General features: G+C 53.4%; 1 protein-coding gene across 1 annotated transcript in view; it reads right to left on the bottom strand.

The window, feature by feature from the left end:
* CRACR2A (calcium release activated channel regulator 2A) overlaps positions 1-16,780 on the bottom strand; it is a 103,364-nt gene that overhangs the window by 17,899 nt on the left and 68,685 nt on the right. Inside the window, exons 9-13 of the mRNA XM_079937702.1 lie at positions 12,308-12,379; positions 9,474-9,519; positions 7,156-7,262; positions 3,703-4,021; positions 166-298 (exon numbers count right to left, since the gene is read on the bottom strand). Coding sequence (XP_079793828.1) covers positions 166-298; positions 3,703-4,021; positions 7,156-7,262; positions 9,474-9,519; positions 12,308-12,379 — 677 coding nt within the window. The remainder of the gene's footprint in view (positions 1-165; positions 299-3,702; positions 4,022-7,155; positions 7,263-9,473; positions 9,520-12,307; positions 12,380-16,780) is intronic.

The following is a 16,780-nucleotide window of genomic DNA, read 5'->3' as shown; positions in this document are numbered from 1 at the left end:
CCGTTCGTGGTCCCACAGCCGTGGAGCACCAGGCAGAGGGGGGCCTCGCCTACCAGCCCAGCCCTCAGCCCCTCCTACGGGGCTCCAAGTCCCTCCTGGGCACCCTTCTCACAGCCGCCCCTTCCCAGAGGTGGGCTGGGGTCCAGCCCAGGGCCGAGAACTCACCCATGGTGGCTGCTGAACCCGGGGAGAACTTGCCGTCACAGAACCGGCTCAGGAAGGACGTCTTCCCCACGGAGGAATTGCCCACAAACACGATCTTGAAGAGCCGGTCTGGGGTGGACACAGAGCCTTCCTCCTGTGGAAGACAGACAGCAGGGTCACATGCTGGGACGGCCGCCGGCCAGCCCTGCCCCTGACCTGTCCCTGCGGTGTGCAGGGAGGGACCCGCAACCAGCACCGGGGAGGCTGCTCGGGCCTCGGAGGCAGGAAGCTTCGGGCTCAGCGCACCAAGGCTCCTTCCAGCTTCAGCAGCGGGAAGAGAGACTTTCACTCCACCACCACTGCTGCCCACGTGCTGCGCTGCAGGCCCTGCGCTGGGCCGGGCATGTGGTGCAGGGAAGGCAGCCACGCGTACACATAGTCACGGCACGATGTTCCGAGTGCCCAGAGCACGGACCAGGAATCAAGGGGCTCGGGCTGCGGGGGGGCTCTGGGCTGGGGCTTAAGGAGGAAGCAGAGATTCTCTGCAGGGGCTGGGTGGGGAGGACAAGGTGGAGTGTTTGAAGGGGAAGGGGAGATACAGAAGATACAGAAGGCTTATCTATACTCGGGGGCAGAGGCATCCCAGGCTGGGGTCGGGCCTCTCGTTTCTGCCCCGTCACTGGAAGCCGGGACCGGATGGAGGACACGCTCGCCTCCCTGCATGCTGCCCTTCTGTCCCAGCTCACCTTCCATCTAGGGTCCCTGTCTGCCCTGGAAATAAGGCAAGGCAGTCTCCACTCAGTAGCTTGGGAAACCCCAAGATGCCAGGCTACGGGAAGAACGTTCCAGAACACAGTCATGGTGGTCCTTCTCCACCCGGCAGCGGGACAGACTGGGAACTGGCCTGCCTGTTACTCTGGCGTGTACGGTCCAGCGGGAAGTGGACTTGCTCCAGGATGCTGGGTGAGTGAGAGGCAGAGTGAGGACCGGCACAGGGCCCTTCCTCCGAATGGTCATTAAGTCCAGAGAGCCGCGTGCTCCCCCAGCACTGCCAGGCCAGATGAGGAGGCTTTGCAGAATCTATTTGGAAGTGGATTTGGGGGGAATTAGCTCCTTTCACCGAGCAAATACTATAGCGGAGTAGCAGCAGATATTAGCAGTACTTGAATTTCAGAGAAAAGCCATTAACAGCCTTTTGGGGAGAAATCAATTCCATGCTGTACTTAGGAGGGAATTCAAGGTCAATTACAGAAACTTAAACCCAACTTAAAAAAAAAAAAAAGAGAGAGAAACCCACACTCAGAAACGCTGCCCTGGCCCCAGTTTCTTTATTGCTGCGAAGCACAAGCACCGCTCTCTGCCAGGCTCGTGCTCCGTTTGTCCTTTGTTTGAGACCGAAGCTCAGTGCAGCCACTGGCCCACTGCAGGCCCGGGGCCGGTGGGAGGAGATGGTCTTGGCTGCAGACGCAGTGGCGGACCTTCTCTGTGCTCCCCTCACCCTGGCCCCCGCCTGCGGCAGGACACTTATTCCGCAGACAGGATATGATCAACCCGGTGATGGTTCCGTTTGGGGAGGGACCCACCTCACAGGAGCAGCGAAGCTGTTCCAGTTCTTGCCCTTAACCTGGGGGACAATCCACCTGCCCGCGAACGACAGTGAGACAACAACATTGTGGGGAGGGGCTGGAGAAAGGCTCCCTCCACTGGCAAGTCAGGGGATCTGTTCTCATTCTCCTTCCCACCACTGTTTTTATTTTTTTTAAGCTTTAAAAAATGAAAGTAATACATACTAATTTCTAAAATTAGGAAACTTAGCAGAGAGGAAATTAATGACTATTCATAATTTACCCCCCAACCCTGAAACGGTCACTATTCCTATTTGGATACATTTCTTCCAGGTTTTTTTTATATAGATGAATCAATATATGTTTTTTTGAGAGAAATTTGAGGTACCATGTATACTTTATTTATATTATTATATATAATATAAATTTATGTATAATTTTCTATTTGTTCCTATGTTATTGAATTTTATATAAATATTTCTGAGTCACTGAAGTTTTCCAAAAATGTGATTTTTAATAGCACTATAACATTCTATTAAATTACTATAGTCTAATTTATGTCCCTACTGTTGTTTTTTCAGTTATTTGCTCTTATGCACTTACATTCTTGGATTAAATTTTTGTCTGGTTTTGGTTATTTCCTTAGGAAAGGTTGCTAGAAGTAGGAGGGCTGGTTCAAAGGAGGCGGACTTTTAAAGTTCTTGATTCCTATTATCAAACTACTTTCCCGAAAGCTGGTACCAATTGATGGCTCAGCGGCCTTGCAAGGGGCCCTCTGTGGAGGCTGCTGTGTGACTGGCTTCCAGCAGACACACTTCCTCTCTGCTGCAGCTTCTGTCCCAGCTAAACAGCACCGCATCCCGGTGCAGCCGGTGGGGATGCAGAGCGGTGGGTGCGAAGGCTGGGCTCCCCTCACTGCGGGCTGGGTGGGCCTCCTCGCTCTGGGCTCTACTTCCCCACCCGCCTGAGGGGAGAACAGATCTCTGATGCCCGTCATCCAACAACCGCAAGGATCAGGTGCCACGGCAGACACGGACGCTCAGCCTCTTCCTTCACCCCATCTCCCATGGCCCTCTTAACACTTCTTTCACATTTGGGGGGCTATCGTGGGGTATTTAAAGCCCCATTCGTGCCCACTGCCAGCAAGTGTAGTCTGTCCACTTTTGGGGATGTAGAAGGGGGTGTAGGGGGGCTGCCCCACCCACCAAGGGCCCTTCAGAGGAGTGGTTTGTAGGCATGAATCTTAATCCAGGCCCAAGAATGATAACCGAGGCCAAGAAGTCCCCGTGCAGGGGCTGGAGAGGGCTCAACGGCACGCACGCCAACGCCTCACTCGGACCGCTCAGCTCTGAAGGCCGCCACAGGGTGAGGGAACTGTTCTAGAGGGTCCGGCGGCGGGCAGGGGGAGGGCTGAGGGGCCAGTTCCAAGGCCTGGGTCACAAACAAGGTAAGGAGTATCACCTGTGATCCAGAGGAGGACGGTCCACGCGGCCCCCTTCTCCCGGGGAACTCAGCGGGGAGAGCTGGTGGGGGTCGCGGGGATGCAGGGTGGGAGTGCAGCGTCACACTGCCGGGAGGGCCGAGCTGATTAGGAACCGAGAGAGAAGCGATGGTGCGCAGACTTCCCCCGCAGGGACTGGCCTGCAGGGGGCGGTTACAGAACGGACCAGAAGAGGTACCATTTTTAAGGCGTGTGACAGCTGACGCTAATTGCCCAGCAGAGGCTCGGTCCTACTCTATAAATGCAGAATCTGAATCAGAACAAAACACATAGGGGCCAACAACAGAAGTTGTTAGGAGAGTGTCCCCAGACCCCCGAGTCTCCACCATGACACTCGGCAGAGCAGAGAAGGGTGGTACCCGAGGGACACAAACTTGCTGCGTCACCAGGCCTGCTGAGTCTGGCTTCCTGAGCGGCCTTGGGGCTCTTGGGCTCACACTCGAGGGACAAGGCCCAGGGTGACCTGCAAGCCAGTGAGGGATGCACCCTTACCTCAGACGGGGTCTCTTTTCCGACGGGCTGCCCTCGGGGAGACGCAGGCATGAGTTCCAGAGGTCGGGACGGCCCGATTTGTCCCTCCGCCCCCTGGTCGGAGGCCTCCCCTTCTTCCGGGCATTGGCCCAGTGGCTGCTCAGAGCCGCCCCCCAGCAGCTGGGGCAGCGGGTCCTCTTCAATGGAGATGATTCTGCGGAGCGGCTGGGAGAGCAGACCCCCGGTCCCCGGCCCCTCTTCTGTAAGGGGGTGCCCACTCAGGCCCAGGGAGCTTCTCCTCTGCAGGATGCCAAACACATCTTCCTCCTCCTCTGACTGGCTGTTTTGGAGAAGAATGAAGAGTGGGGAGAAGATTGTAAAATGTATCAGAATGGAAGCTGGGGGTCTGTGACAGAGAGCTGAGGAGCACACTTTTTGGGGGCAGAGAGGAACCAAGAAAGGGAAAACCAGACCCAGCATTGTTCCGCTCATTCATTCAATGTCCTTATGATGAGGGTGAGATGAAGGCGAAGGTGATGATGAAGGTGAAGGTGGTGAAGGTGAAGGTGATGAAGGTGAAGGTGATGATGAAGGCGAAGGTGATGATGAAGGTGAAGGTGGTGAAGGTGAAGGTGGTGAAGGTGATGATGAAGGTGAAGGTGGTGAAGGTGAAGGTGGTGAAGGTGAAGGTGATGATGAAGGTGAAGGTGGTGAAGGTGAAGGTGGTGAAGGTGAAGGTGGCGAAGGTGAAGGTGATGATGAAGGTGAAGGTGGTGAAGGTGAAGGTGGTGAAGGTGATGAAGGTGAAGGTGGTGAAGGTGAAGGTGAGGGTGGTGAAGGTGATGCCGGCTCCCAGGTATTAAGCTAACGACAGTCAGCAACAGGTGCACCAGCCCCGTCCTCGTGGAGCGCTTAGCTTAGCAGGGCCAGAGCAGTCATGACACACTCACTGCGCTGTCCCAGACTGTGGGAGGTGCCACAAAGGAGAAGCAAAGGGTGAAGAAAGAAGCACAACAGATGTGGAAACAAAGCCTCCTGGGTTAAAGGGCGGTGGCCTCTGCCCTGGTCCCATGCCAGCCCTTACCAGCTGTGTGTCCCCAGGTAAGACACCAACTCTCCAGGCCTGTTTCCTCACCCTTCCGCCCTGCCCACCTCCCCAGTAAGCCAGTGCATAAGCCAGACCCGTTAGGGAAGCAGCCCTCGGGGATGCAGGCGAGGGAGACCACTGCTCTGGGAGGGACCCCGGCACGGCAAGCGTCCACCACCAGCTCAGGGTGGGAAGGAAGCCCTCCACCCGCTTCTCCTTCCTTTCTCCTTAGGATCAGGAGCGAGTGGCCTCAGAGGCCTGAGTGCACGTTTGCTTCCAGAAACACCTGAGCAACAGAACAAGGAGAAGCAGCGGGGGGGTGTGCAGCACTCGGGCACCAGACGTGGGTCCAGGGCACGGGCTGTGTCCCCAAGGTTTGTGAGCAGAGGCCCCACGGGCCCTCCTGGTGCAGCCCCCTCTCAGGCCTTTATGAACAAGTCAAGCTGAGGACTGTTTTACGGGGAGGAACCTGAGTCCAGAATCGAAACACACACACACACACACACACACACACACTCGAGAACTAGAAAATCGAGCAGGATGCGGTGGTGAGGCGGAAGTGGGCGACGGACACAGAATATGCAGCACAGGGAAAGCCCCTTCACTTTGCCCCAACTCCCGCCCCCCCCCCGCTCCTAGCATTTCTGGCCCCTAAGGACCAAAAACAGAAAAAAAGAGAAAAAAATGCGTGTGTCACTGTTCTGAACTCCGGACACTTCTAAGATAAGTTAAGGTACAGCGCTTGCTCACAGAAGTGCTGACTTAGCTCGGATCCCCTGATATAAACTAAAGGATCTGCAGCAATTCAAGGACTCTTACACTTATTTATAAAATCAGCTTTTTACGGAAACTGACTGCCATCTTTCTAACAAATTTCTTCTACATTCTGACGAGCCTACTAAGTGCCTAGCCACGTCGGCACACAATTGGTGCTCCCATCTGCTTTCACTCTGCTCACACACACGAGTGCACCTGTGTGAACACGTGTTGTGAGCGTGTATGCACGCGCACAGATGCAGAGCATGGCTTTTCAAAGGCCTTGCAACTAGAAAAGACATGGACACTGAAATGACCCTAAATGAAGCGTTTCTTGGCAAAAGCTTCTTACTTGGGAAATTCTCAAGCACTATTACATTCCAGAATACCTTCAGCTTAGCATGACTGAGCTCCTTTTTGGTTTTGCCACCAAATGCTATGCACCAGCGGCAGACAGCAGTCACCTCTGACAAAGTCTGCATGGGAATTCGGGGTTTGCAATTTATCGATTACTCATCAATTATTGTCTGTGTCCTCCACTCAATTATAAGCTCCATGAAAGCAGAGACGGGGTCTATTTTGTTCACTCCGTACCCCCAGCACACGGCACTGAGTCTTGCACAGGGCAGGCACTCAGTAATGGATATTAAGGGCAGGCCTCGTGTCTAATCGATCTTTGGAGACTTCCCAGAACTCAGAGAATGTCAGTTACAGAGTAGGCAATCAGTCTCTGCTTGTTGGAAGCACATATTCCGTTCCGAGGAACCAACAGGTGAACTGTTGATGCAGGAATCTGGCTCCCATGTTGTGTCTCCTGGTTCAGCGATTTAGAAGAGGAGTTCACGATGGTCAGGTTCAAGGTCTTGAGCCGTCAGCGGATTGACATCCCCAGGGCACCTCCGCTTGGCATGTCTATTTCATGCTTGCTGTCCCCAGGGTCTCCCAGATGAGCAGCTTCACACACTTCGCCCCGGGTTTGATACGTGGGGATCTGGCAGTCTCCACCTCTCTGTGGCCACATCCATGGGAAGAAGCACGTGCCCCAGAGAAGACAGGGCAGGGGGAGGGGAGGGAGGCTGGCGTGCCTCCTTCGGGGAGCAACAGGCCACCCCTCTGGGGACTTAAATGCAATCGTGTGCTGTCCAACAACAACCAAGCAAGTTATCCCTGAGTTAATTAAATATGAATTATTGAAAGGAGTCTTGTCAAGTACAGGCCCCGTTCTCATCTGTAAAGGACTTCAACGATTGGAGATTCCGTACTACACTCTAATTACCCTTCAGACTCACGCAGTCCTGTCCCTGGAAAACCAAGAGCATCCGTTCTGCTCAACAGACAGCAGAGCCCGCCCAGCACCCACTCCCTCCCTCTCTCTGACCCCTCTGTCCCTCCCCTGATCTGCAGCCCCTCTTCAGCGCCCCCTGGCAGGAACGGCCTGTCCTAAGTGCTTGCCCTGCACCTGGATGTCAGAACAGGAAGGCACGCGTCCTCCAAGACTCAAGGGGAGCGATAGTGGCTGACCCCAGGCTTCCCGCCAGGGCCAATCTGCACTCAGCTTGGGCTCAGAGCCTGCTCGCAACCTGGCAAGACCAAGGAACAGGTGATGAATGAGCACAGCAGGGACGCCTTACCTTCTGAGCACCCCTCCGCCATCCACGTATTTGCCGATCACAGAGCCAGATCGCTGCTTCTGGCTTGCCTTGGAAGCAGCTGTGTTTGCCTTGGCTGCCTTGTCTTTCTGTAGAAACACAAAATGCCCTCAGATCCACGCCTACTGATTTGTCCCAACGTTGGAGCAGAAAAGGGCTCAATTCCCCCACCTCATAGTACAGGCTTCAAATAAAACTCTAAAGGAAGCAAGCGATGGCCTGGGCTCCCTGCGAGCTAGCCTTCACCCACTCTTCCCTTCTGCTGTCATCTCTCACCATAATTCCTCCATCTCCCATCTAATAAGCTAATCAAAGTTCCGAGCCTGGGGTCTGCCAGGTTACCCCTCCCAGGAGTAGTGCTAATTTGCAAGAGGACAAGCTAAAGGTGGGATGCACTGGAAAAACATGTATGGGCAGAAAAAACGCTGTGCGTCTTTAAATCACACACCTTCTGCAGTGGGGTTTCAATCCCTCTTTATTTCCAAACCCCCAGATAGGAGGATCAATGAACCCAGAGCCTTGTCCACAGCTACGAAGCCAAGACAGGGTACTTCAGATCTTTTGTGGAAGTAGGCTGGCTGTAGGTAAATTGCTCACGTATCTGCAATGGAGAGACTGGGTGGAGTGGGGGGCTTACACCTGCCTCGCCAGGGCTCCCCTGACAGATGTCTTCCAGATAAGGGGGGGTTAGATCACAGGAAGAATCTCTCATTAACCAGCCAGCCCCGTGGTTCCCAGGGATTCTTCCTGAAAGAAGGAGGGGCTCCAGTGCCCCAGGGCCCCCGCAGGTATGGCTGTGATCCCAGATTAATCTTTAATTGTGATTCGGCATGAACATGATTTTATCCCTCTTTCTTCCATTCCCCACAAGGGTTCTTACTCCCTTAATTCCATTCCCTTCTCAAAGCAGAATGAGTTTGGCAGGTGAAGGGAAGCCAGGTCAAGGGATTAAGGTGACATTTGTCAGGAAGTTTTAAAATAAATTTGGTGTTACTTCTTAAACAATTATAACCATTACCACCATCAAACAAACGTGTAGGCTTAAGCCTTGCTCTGATAGTACACATAGGTGGGCGGCAGAGACGTGTTGCTGACAGCCAGTGGTAGAAAAGACATTGTGATGTACAAGGTCCCTAAAGGATCTGCACTTCTAAACTAGGTTGCACCGAATCCGGGGCAAACTAGCTGCCGTGTACTGACCACATTTAGGGCACTGAACAGCTGAGAGTCCAGCGCAAGACCTTCCTTTCCAAGAGTTTTTCACACGCACAAAAATCCCTACAGTATGGAAAAAAGGATAGAGAATCTCCTTCCTCATGTGATAATGGGGGTCATGGCCCAAGGAGGCTAACGATTTGCCCGAGGACACACGTGAAATTCACCGTGCGATAATCCTGAAAATCAGAATGTCACATCAATCCATCCTGCCCGCCTTTTCCTTCCCTTCACGGCTTCCACAGCTACGGTCTAAAGGGGAGGATGTTAGGGGAATGAGAAATCCTAGATTCTGTTTAACACAGCCGGAAGTGAGATTCTTTAAATAAATACAGGATTTTCGTGCTATTTGGGAAAGTATGTAACTGTGGCAGTCAGGGTCAGAGAAGCATCGGTCCCCATAGGGTAAAAAAATTGTACATAAAATCAACTATGTAAATGGTGAAGTATACTTTTTTTTTTTGCGGTATGCGGGCCTCTCACCGCTGTGGCCTCTTCATTGCGGAGCACAGGCTCCGGACGTGCAGGCTCAGCGGCCATGGCTCGTGGGCCCAGCCGCCCCGCGGCATGTGGGATCTTCCCGGACCGGGGCACGAACCCGGGTCCCCTGCATCGGCAGGCGGACTCTCAACCACTGCGCCACCAGGGAAGCCCGAAATATACATTTTTAATTCTTTCTACGACAGTGTGTAAAAATGAAAAATTTTCATCAAGCGATCAACATGTTAATGAAGAAAAAAACTGAGCATTTTGGTTTAAAAGTCATGGTGCCATTTCAACTGCACCGTCTCATGGATGGTACGATCATTTCTACATCCAAGAAATGTGGGACCCTCCCAAGTATCCTGGTCTCGTGATGCCAAGAGGAAAGTGTGTCACTTCACGGGAAATTAACACACTATGACCCTATAGGTCAACCTGAATTTTTACTATTTTCAAAAAATCTTATGCCACCGTCCTGCCCACACAAAGGAGGGACCAGATTCCAAGCCTAGAATCTTCTTGGGCCAGTCCCAGCGCAGGTCTGGCTGCCACTGGACCCCAGTCTTCGTCTTCCCCCAGGGGAGGGGGCACTGGCCCATTACCTGAAAACATATGTCCCGTTCATCCCGAAGATGCTTGTTCCTTTCCCTGTGGATGGAAAAGGGGAATCTATTCAAACATGGGGCTTGCAGTCAACAGATCCAATAGCATTGGTTTGACGGTCAGATGGGTGCAGAGGAAGGCCGGGCATGGAAGGCCCGGGGAGGGCGCGGAACCGCTTCCCTTAGTGATTGTGGCTAAGGGTAATTGTGTATAAGTCAGGTCAGAGGCAGGGGGATACACAGAATGGCCTTGTGACACCCAGGGCCCTTCAGGATCCTGCATTGGTCCATCTGATCATGAACGGAGCCTTCCACAGAGCTGACCAGGTGTTCCAGCTCCGCCTTGAACTTGCTGTGCCCCCCCCCCAAACCTTTCATTCATGAGTGCACGTGTGGCTGCATGCCACATGTGTCTCCCTGAGCCCACACTGTGTGCCCGGCACTGCTCCAGCTGTCAGGGCTACACCAAGGAATGGAAGAAAAAGTTCCTGCCCCCAGGGCATTTGTATTTCATTGCTATTGAGAAAAATAAAGCGGGGAAGAAGTGGCATAAAGAGGGCCAGAGATGGAGGGTGGTCAGGGAAGACCTCACTGAGGAGGTGGCATCTGAGCAGAGGCTTAAAGGGTGCGGAGGAGAGAGCCCAGCAGGGATGGGGGAGAGCGCCACAGGCAGAGGGAACGGCAAGGGCAGGGACTGGGCTTGGGAGACACGTGGTGTGCAACCAGTGGAATGGAAACGAGGGAGCGGATGCTCAGAGTGAGGTCAGAGGAAAGATGGGGGAGGAGGGGACCTGCCATCCCCTGCCTGTGGGCCACTGTCAGAACTCTGAATTCATCCCAATGAGATATGAAGCCATGGGGGGTGGGCTTTGGCCGAGGAGTGTCCTGACCTGACTCAGGTTTTAAAAGGAGCCCTAGAAACGCTGGGCTAAGGGTGATGTGCTGGGGACAAGGATGGGGCCCTGAGAACTGGCCCATATTTTAAGCAACGTGGAGGTCATTGGGTCCACGTTCGGTGGAATAGGGGGAGAAAAAGCCTGGTGGAGGGTTGAGAATGCGAGGCTGGGAGATGGAGGCGGCCGAGTGTAAATGGAAACAACTCCTTGGGAAGTTGGGGAGCCGCGCCTGCGTCTCTTGTCTCCTGGAGCATCTCCATGCAGAGGCTCCGATAGGCAAGGGAACGTTCTGCTCTGCACATGTGTCCTCTGTCCTTCGTGGCACGGCTCTGTAGCGACGGCCGCACACCAGTCACCCAATTCTCCCAGGAAGCCTGCGACACAGCCATGTCCAGGTTGTTGACCACTGCTCAAGGTTGCACAGGTGATGAGGGGCTGGGCTGAGTCCGGAACCAGATCCAGCTCCAAAGTGCACGTTCCTACCAAGCGCCCTGAAACTGCTTCCACGTGCCCCCATTTCCCTTAGGACGGCAGCCCCTCGCCGCTGGGTCACACCCCGGCCATGGTCCCGATCCCCCCCCCGCAACAATTCCCGCTGTCCTCCCACCCCACCTGCTCCCAGCTCTCTCTGTCTCTCCCTGATGCCCATTTCCCCCGGCTCTCTGTCTCTACCCGGAGATCTCACTGTGGAGGAAGAGTCTGCCATGGGCTCTCCCGCCACATCCGGGCTCTCCCCGGCTGGCTCGGGGACCAGGTGACAGCACAGCAAGGTTCAAGCTGGGATTCTGCACAGACGCTGGTCTCCATGAAAAAGACCCCCAAGTGTTGGCAGAGTGCTGCCTCGTCATCCTCCCCTGCGCCTTCACACTGAATCTGCCTCTGTATTTTTTTCTAAGTACAATAGAAAAAAGGGAAAAAACCCAACCAAACTCGTTCTTGTACATCTTATTCTCTGCCTTCACTAAAGCCTTCCTGAGAATCCACACCTTCTCTCACAGGGATTAAAACTTGGCCCCTAAGAACCACTTCCATCTCCCTGGCCTTTGGAATCACATCTTGAGGGAAACAAATCTGAAATGCATTCAGTTTGAAGAACTTTTCTATTTGGTGGCATCAAAGATGCCAGATGCAGTGATCTTAACTTGCTTTCAAATTAAAAAAAAAAAACAACCTAAAAACCTTCGAAAGGTACCCAATTCAAACCCACCTGCACTTTAAAAATCAGGACCCAAATTTCATCACTATTCCCCAAGAGGTGTTTGACAGGCAGCAAGTATAGTAACTTAGAAAGCTCAGAGGCAAATTGAACATTCCATTTTCCCCACACCTGTTTGCGTTTGGTTGTTTTTGGGGGGGGGGGATAATCCAAACCAAACCAGTGAGCTTTGAATCTACAGGTAGTGTAACAGGCTGAGGACTCTCCGAACGCCCTTCTTGCTGCTCTGTTTGTGACTCACTTACTCATTCAACAAACATGAACAGAACACGGCAGAGTAAAGAGCGCCAGCCAGCTGGGGACTCAGTTCCGGCTCTGGCCGCGAGCGTCCGGGTCACTCCGGTAAATTACTCCATCGCTCTGATATCTGCTTCCTTGATGGCTAACCCCTGTATTAACAGCTGCCCTACTTCCCAGGTTTTGTTGAAGATGAAGGAGATACTACCTCTGGCATGGACTAGATGTTCCATAAACTCAGTTCTCCTCCTACCTGAGCAAGTACCGTGCCAGGTACCAAGCAGGAGGAGGCAGTGCCTGCCTGCAGAGGTACAAACTGGAGAGGGGGCTGGGCACCTGTGTAAATGGACCAAACGTAATGGAGAGGTGGTGCTCAGGTGTCCAACAGTATGTTGGGGACCAGGGAAATGTGGGTGCTCCCTCAGCAGGCAGGGGAGACTCTGGGGGTGCCCCTTCCCCCCCAAGGCTCTGGGATGCGGACGCACCTTAGGAAATCCAGCTGTTTCAGGAGCCCTGACTTCTCCCGCTGCAGACTCTCCGTGACGCGGTACACTTCCCTGCAGGGGATGCAAGATGGCAGTGATGAGTGACATGTGGCGGGAGGGGGTGCTACCAGGGCACGAGGCAGTGATGAAGTTGGACCCGGAAGGTGGTGCCTGGGCTGGCCTTCCTCTGGAGAGCACGGCCTCGTGCAGGCCTTATAGCCAGGTCTCACCAAGTCATCTCAGACACTCTATTTGGAAGGTGAAATGATCCCTGTTTTTTGGGGGGTTTTTTTGTGGTACGTGGGCCTCTCACTGTCGCGGCCTCTCCCGTTGCAGAGCACAGGCTCCGGACGCGCAGGCTCAGCGGCCATGGCTCACGGGCCCAGCCACTCCGCGGCATGTGGGATCTTCCCGGACCGGGGCACGAACCTGTGTTGCCTGCATTGGCAGGCGGACTCTCAACCACTGCGCCACCAGGGAAGCCCGATCCCTGTTTTATAGACACAGATAGTCAAGTAGGTTTGATAACTCTCCCTGGCAACCCAGGACTGAGCCAGGGTCCTAATCTAGACCCCCAACTCCCTGTCCCAAGGATACAGCTTGATGATAACTGCACTGTTTTCTCAGGCTCCCAGTGGTCCTGCCCCGCCCCCACCAGAGGTCAGGGAATCAGAATCAATACTCTTCTCCAGCCCAGCCTCGGAGGGTGAGAGCAGAGCTGGTGTTTCTCCCTCCCCCCGTCCCCCCCCATGCTGGTTTAGTTTGTATGCAGGAGCTATTGAAGACCTATCTTTCCTTCCCCACTTTCCCCCAACAGTCTCCAATCTGTTCCCGGAGATCTGGAATTTCCACTGTTGCACATTCATTTCTTTGACTAAAATTTCTTATCTCTAGCTACAAAGCAGAGATTTAATGTATCAATCATAATCCGTCATTTACATCACAGTGTGAGCGTGTCCACCACAGGAGTTTTGAGGAAGGGGAGAGAGAAGCTGAGACGTACACAGCGTGGCTGGAGGGCAACGCAGGCTGCGAGGCAGGGGGCTGTGTGTGCCTTGTTTACATCTGTATCCTCGACTCGGTGGCTGGCTTGGAGGTGCAGTCAACAAACAGCAGTGGGAAGAGAAAAAAGAGAGAGGGCTAACGGAGGGGCGGGGAGGGCAGATGGCAGGGATGGAGGGAGGAAGAGAGCTGGAGGGGGAGGGGCGTTTAGGAGGAAGCCAGCACCACTCAGAGAAGAAAGGAAAAGAATAAAGCAGGGCTTCCCTGGTGGCGCAGTGGTTGGGAGTCCGCCTGCCGATGCAGGGGACACGGGTTCGTGCCCCGGTCCGGGAGGATCCCACGTGACGCGGAGCAGCTGGGCCCGTGAGCCATGGCTGCTGAGCCTGAGCGTCCGGAGCCTGTGGTCCGCAACGGGAGAGGCCACAGCAGTGAGAGGCCCGCGTACCGAAAAAAAAAAAAAAAAAAGCAGAATGGGGTGATGTTGGAAAATAAACCTTGCTTAACTGCACAGTTCTGCTTCCATCCTTCCCTCTGTGCTCTGCACCACAGTTCAGAGATTTTAAATCTCCCCCAAACTTACGGCAAAGGGTCCCGTATTTCCAAGCCACAGCCTAGTAAATGCGTCACTGCCACGGGCCGTCAGGGCTGCCTTGACTGTGCGCAGGCTGAGCTGCGTAAGGACGGTCCCCTGGCAAAGCCCATCCACGTCACCACGAGCTTGCTGGGGCCACAGAACTCGCAATCGCCTTATTCCTTGAGCGGTATCTGTGGGGTTTCCCCCTTTATAGCAGAATTATAAAGTCACTTCGCGACAGTAACAAACTGTCTCAAATACCAAGTTCACCTCAGACAGTGCTTATTCAGTAACAGAACTTCTCTGGCTCCTGCAGAGCTGCAAACTCCCAACATTTTATTACCAATTATATTTAATGTTAACTGGAGGGAAAACAATGTCTTCCCTATTATCCAATCTGGGTCCCTAAACGCCATCTGGGACTCTGCTCCGAAGGGCACCAGGTGAGCACAGCTGTCTGGTCGCAGCCTGGCGCCCTGGGAGCTCAGGTTACCTGCGTCGGGCTTTGGGGCTCCGCCACCCCCATCCCGGGTCCTGCTTCTTCCTGGGGCAGCCGAAAGCAGAGGGCTTTCCCCGCTGAGGACAGACACTCACACCGGAGACCTAACCTAATGGGTCCTCACAGTGTCTGACCGAGTGGCCAGTTCCTCCACAACCAAGAGGACCTCAGTCCAAGCCTCCTCTGGCCCTGCTTACAAGGCACCAGGGACCTTGGCACCGTGCACACACACACAACTACACACACATACTTGGTATGCATCGGTGCAAACCTACATCTGTTTGTCTAGTAGCCACACATCTGTCTAAACATGCACACATATGTACATTCAGATAGATTTTTTGTGTTAACAAATAGAAAAGCATTTCTGCAAAAAAAAAAGACACTTGGATATTTGACTAAAATGACCTTGAAAGTCCTTCTAACCTAGATGTTCCACAAGTTTACGTCTGGCTAACAGGTGAAGCGAAGGGCACAGAACTTGCCATTTTGCGGTGGTAACTGGTGAGAGGTTTCTGGCTGCTGGAGCGAAGGGCTGTTGGCTGGGTTTTTATGAGAAAGAAAGAAATATGGAGCGTTCTCCAAAGGATCCGTCAGTGGAAAATGCAGGCGAATGTAGAACTGTGTGTGCTGTCGCTTTGTAAAGAGTGTGTGTGTGTGTGTGTGAGTGTGTGTCTCTGTGTGTCTCTGTGTGTCTGTGCCTGTGTGTGTCTCTGTCTCTGTGTGTGTTCGTGTGTGTCTGAGTGTGTGTGTCTCTGAGTGTGTCTATGTGTCTGTGTATCTATGTCTGTGTCTCTGAGTGTGTCTGTGTGTGTGTGTCTGTGTGTGTGGGGGGGGTCTGTGTGTGTGCGTGGGTGTGTGTCTGCGTGTGTGTCTGAGTGTGTGTGTCTCTGTGTGAGTGTGTCTGTGTGAGTGTGTGTGTCTGTCTCTGTGTATCTGTGTCTGTGTCTCTGTGTGAGTGTGTGTGTCTGTGTCTGTGTATCTGTGTCTGTGTCTCTGAGTGTGTCTGTGTGTGTGTGTCTGTGTGTCTGTGTGTGTGGGGGTCTGTGTGTGTGCGTGTGTGTGTGTGTGCGTGGGTGTGTGTGTGTGTGTGTGCACGCGCACATGTACAGAACACTCTGGAAGGAGCCAGGACTGGTGCCCTCTGGGTGACGGGAGGCTGGGAGTCAGGGGTGGGGGGCAAACCTCTTTCTGCCACATTTCACGCCTTGTCATAAACCACCTCTCCCCCAGATACAAGTTAATTAACAAAATAGCGGTGTTGCCTTCCAGCCGACCTTCATCTTTATATTGTCTCCCCGGCTCGACTGCTCCTTCTTTATCTGATTTTAAAATCTAGTTCTCCTTCCTTGGGCATCTTCAGAGAACAGGAAAATTCATTTTGTCCATTCAGAACTCCAGCTGATACATGACAGGGTCTGTTGATCTAGAGGCCCACTCTCCCCCCTCCCAGCAGCATCCGGCAGCTGGACATCATCGGGGAAGCACAGGGTATCAGGAGGACAAGGCTCTGACCTTCTTTTCTGACACTAACTAGCTGGGTGGCTGCGGGTTGCTCACTACCCCTCTCTGAGCTTGTTTTCCATTTGTGAAATGAAGGGGTGGCTTCCAGCACAAAGGTCCTGTCGGCTCTGCTGGTCTGGGATCCTGCTCTATGGAGGACAAGCTAAGCCTCTCCCTGCCCTTCTCTCCGGGCCGCTCTGGACGACACACGCTCTCCCGGGCTCTAGCAGGTTCCCCAGCTGCACAGCTGCTGCAAGCTTCTTATTGAAACAAAGTCGCGAAGGTTCTGGACTCATTTATCTCTCGCTCCTAACCCTCCTTCCCTCTTTTTCAATTCCCAGCCTCCAGAGATTGTGTGTCTGGCTTGCTTAATTAAGATAAGACTTCAGAAAGATTTTAATCCTCACGCTGTGATTCGTTGCGCCGGCTCCGGTGCTCATTTCCATTTGCGGTTCTCATGCCTGTGCCTTTCAGATGTTTGTCGCCTTCAGGACTTGATTGAATTTTAAGAGCCTGACTCCTTAATTCTGTATATAAAGTTAAGCACTGGTTGACCTGATCTCAACGGGGAGGGACCGATTTTGCTTGTTTACAATGAAATATACTGTCCTTCCGCCGGGCATCCAAGCCTTGAATGGAGGGGTTGATTTTAGTCAGCTGCTTGGGAAGACATATCTTTTGCAACTGGAGATGTCTTCCTAGGGTAAAACTCCAAATCCAAACACATCCCCTCCCTCTCACTCTAGATCATTCCCAAACAGTACAGGACATCATACGTGAGGCAGATAGCAGAACAATTTTTTTTTTTTTTTTTTTTTTGCGGTACGCGGGCCTCTCACTGTTGTGGCCCCTCCCGTTGCGGAGCACAGGCTCCGGACGCGCAGGCCCAGCGGCC

The sequence above is a fragment of the Stenella coeruleoalba genome, assembly GCF_951394435.1.
Source record: "Stenella coeruleoalba genome assembly, chromosome: 11".
NCBI classification, from domain to species: Eukaryota; Metazoa; Chordata; class Mammalia; order Artiodactyla; family Delphinidae; genus Stenella; species Stenella coeruleoalba.
This window is presented reverse-complemented; position numbering and strand designations above follow the sequence as displayed.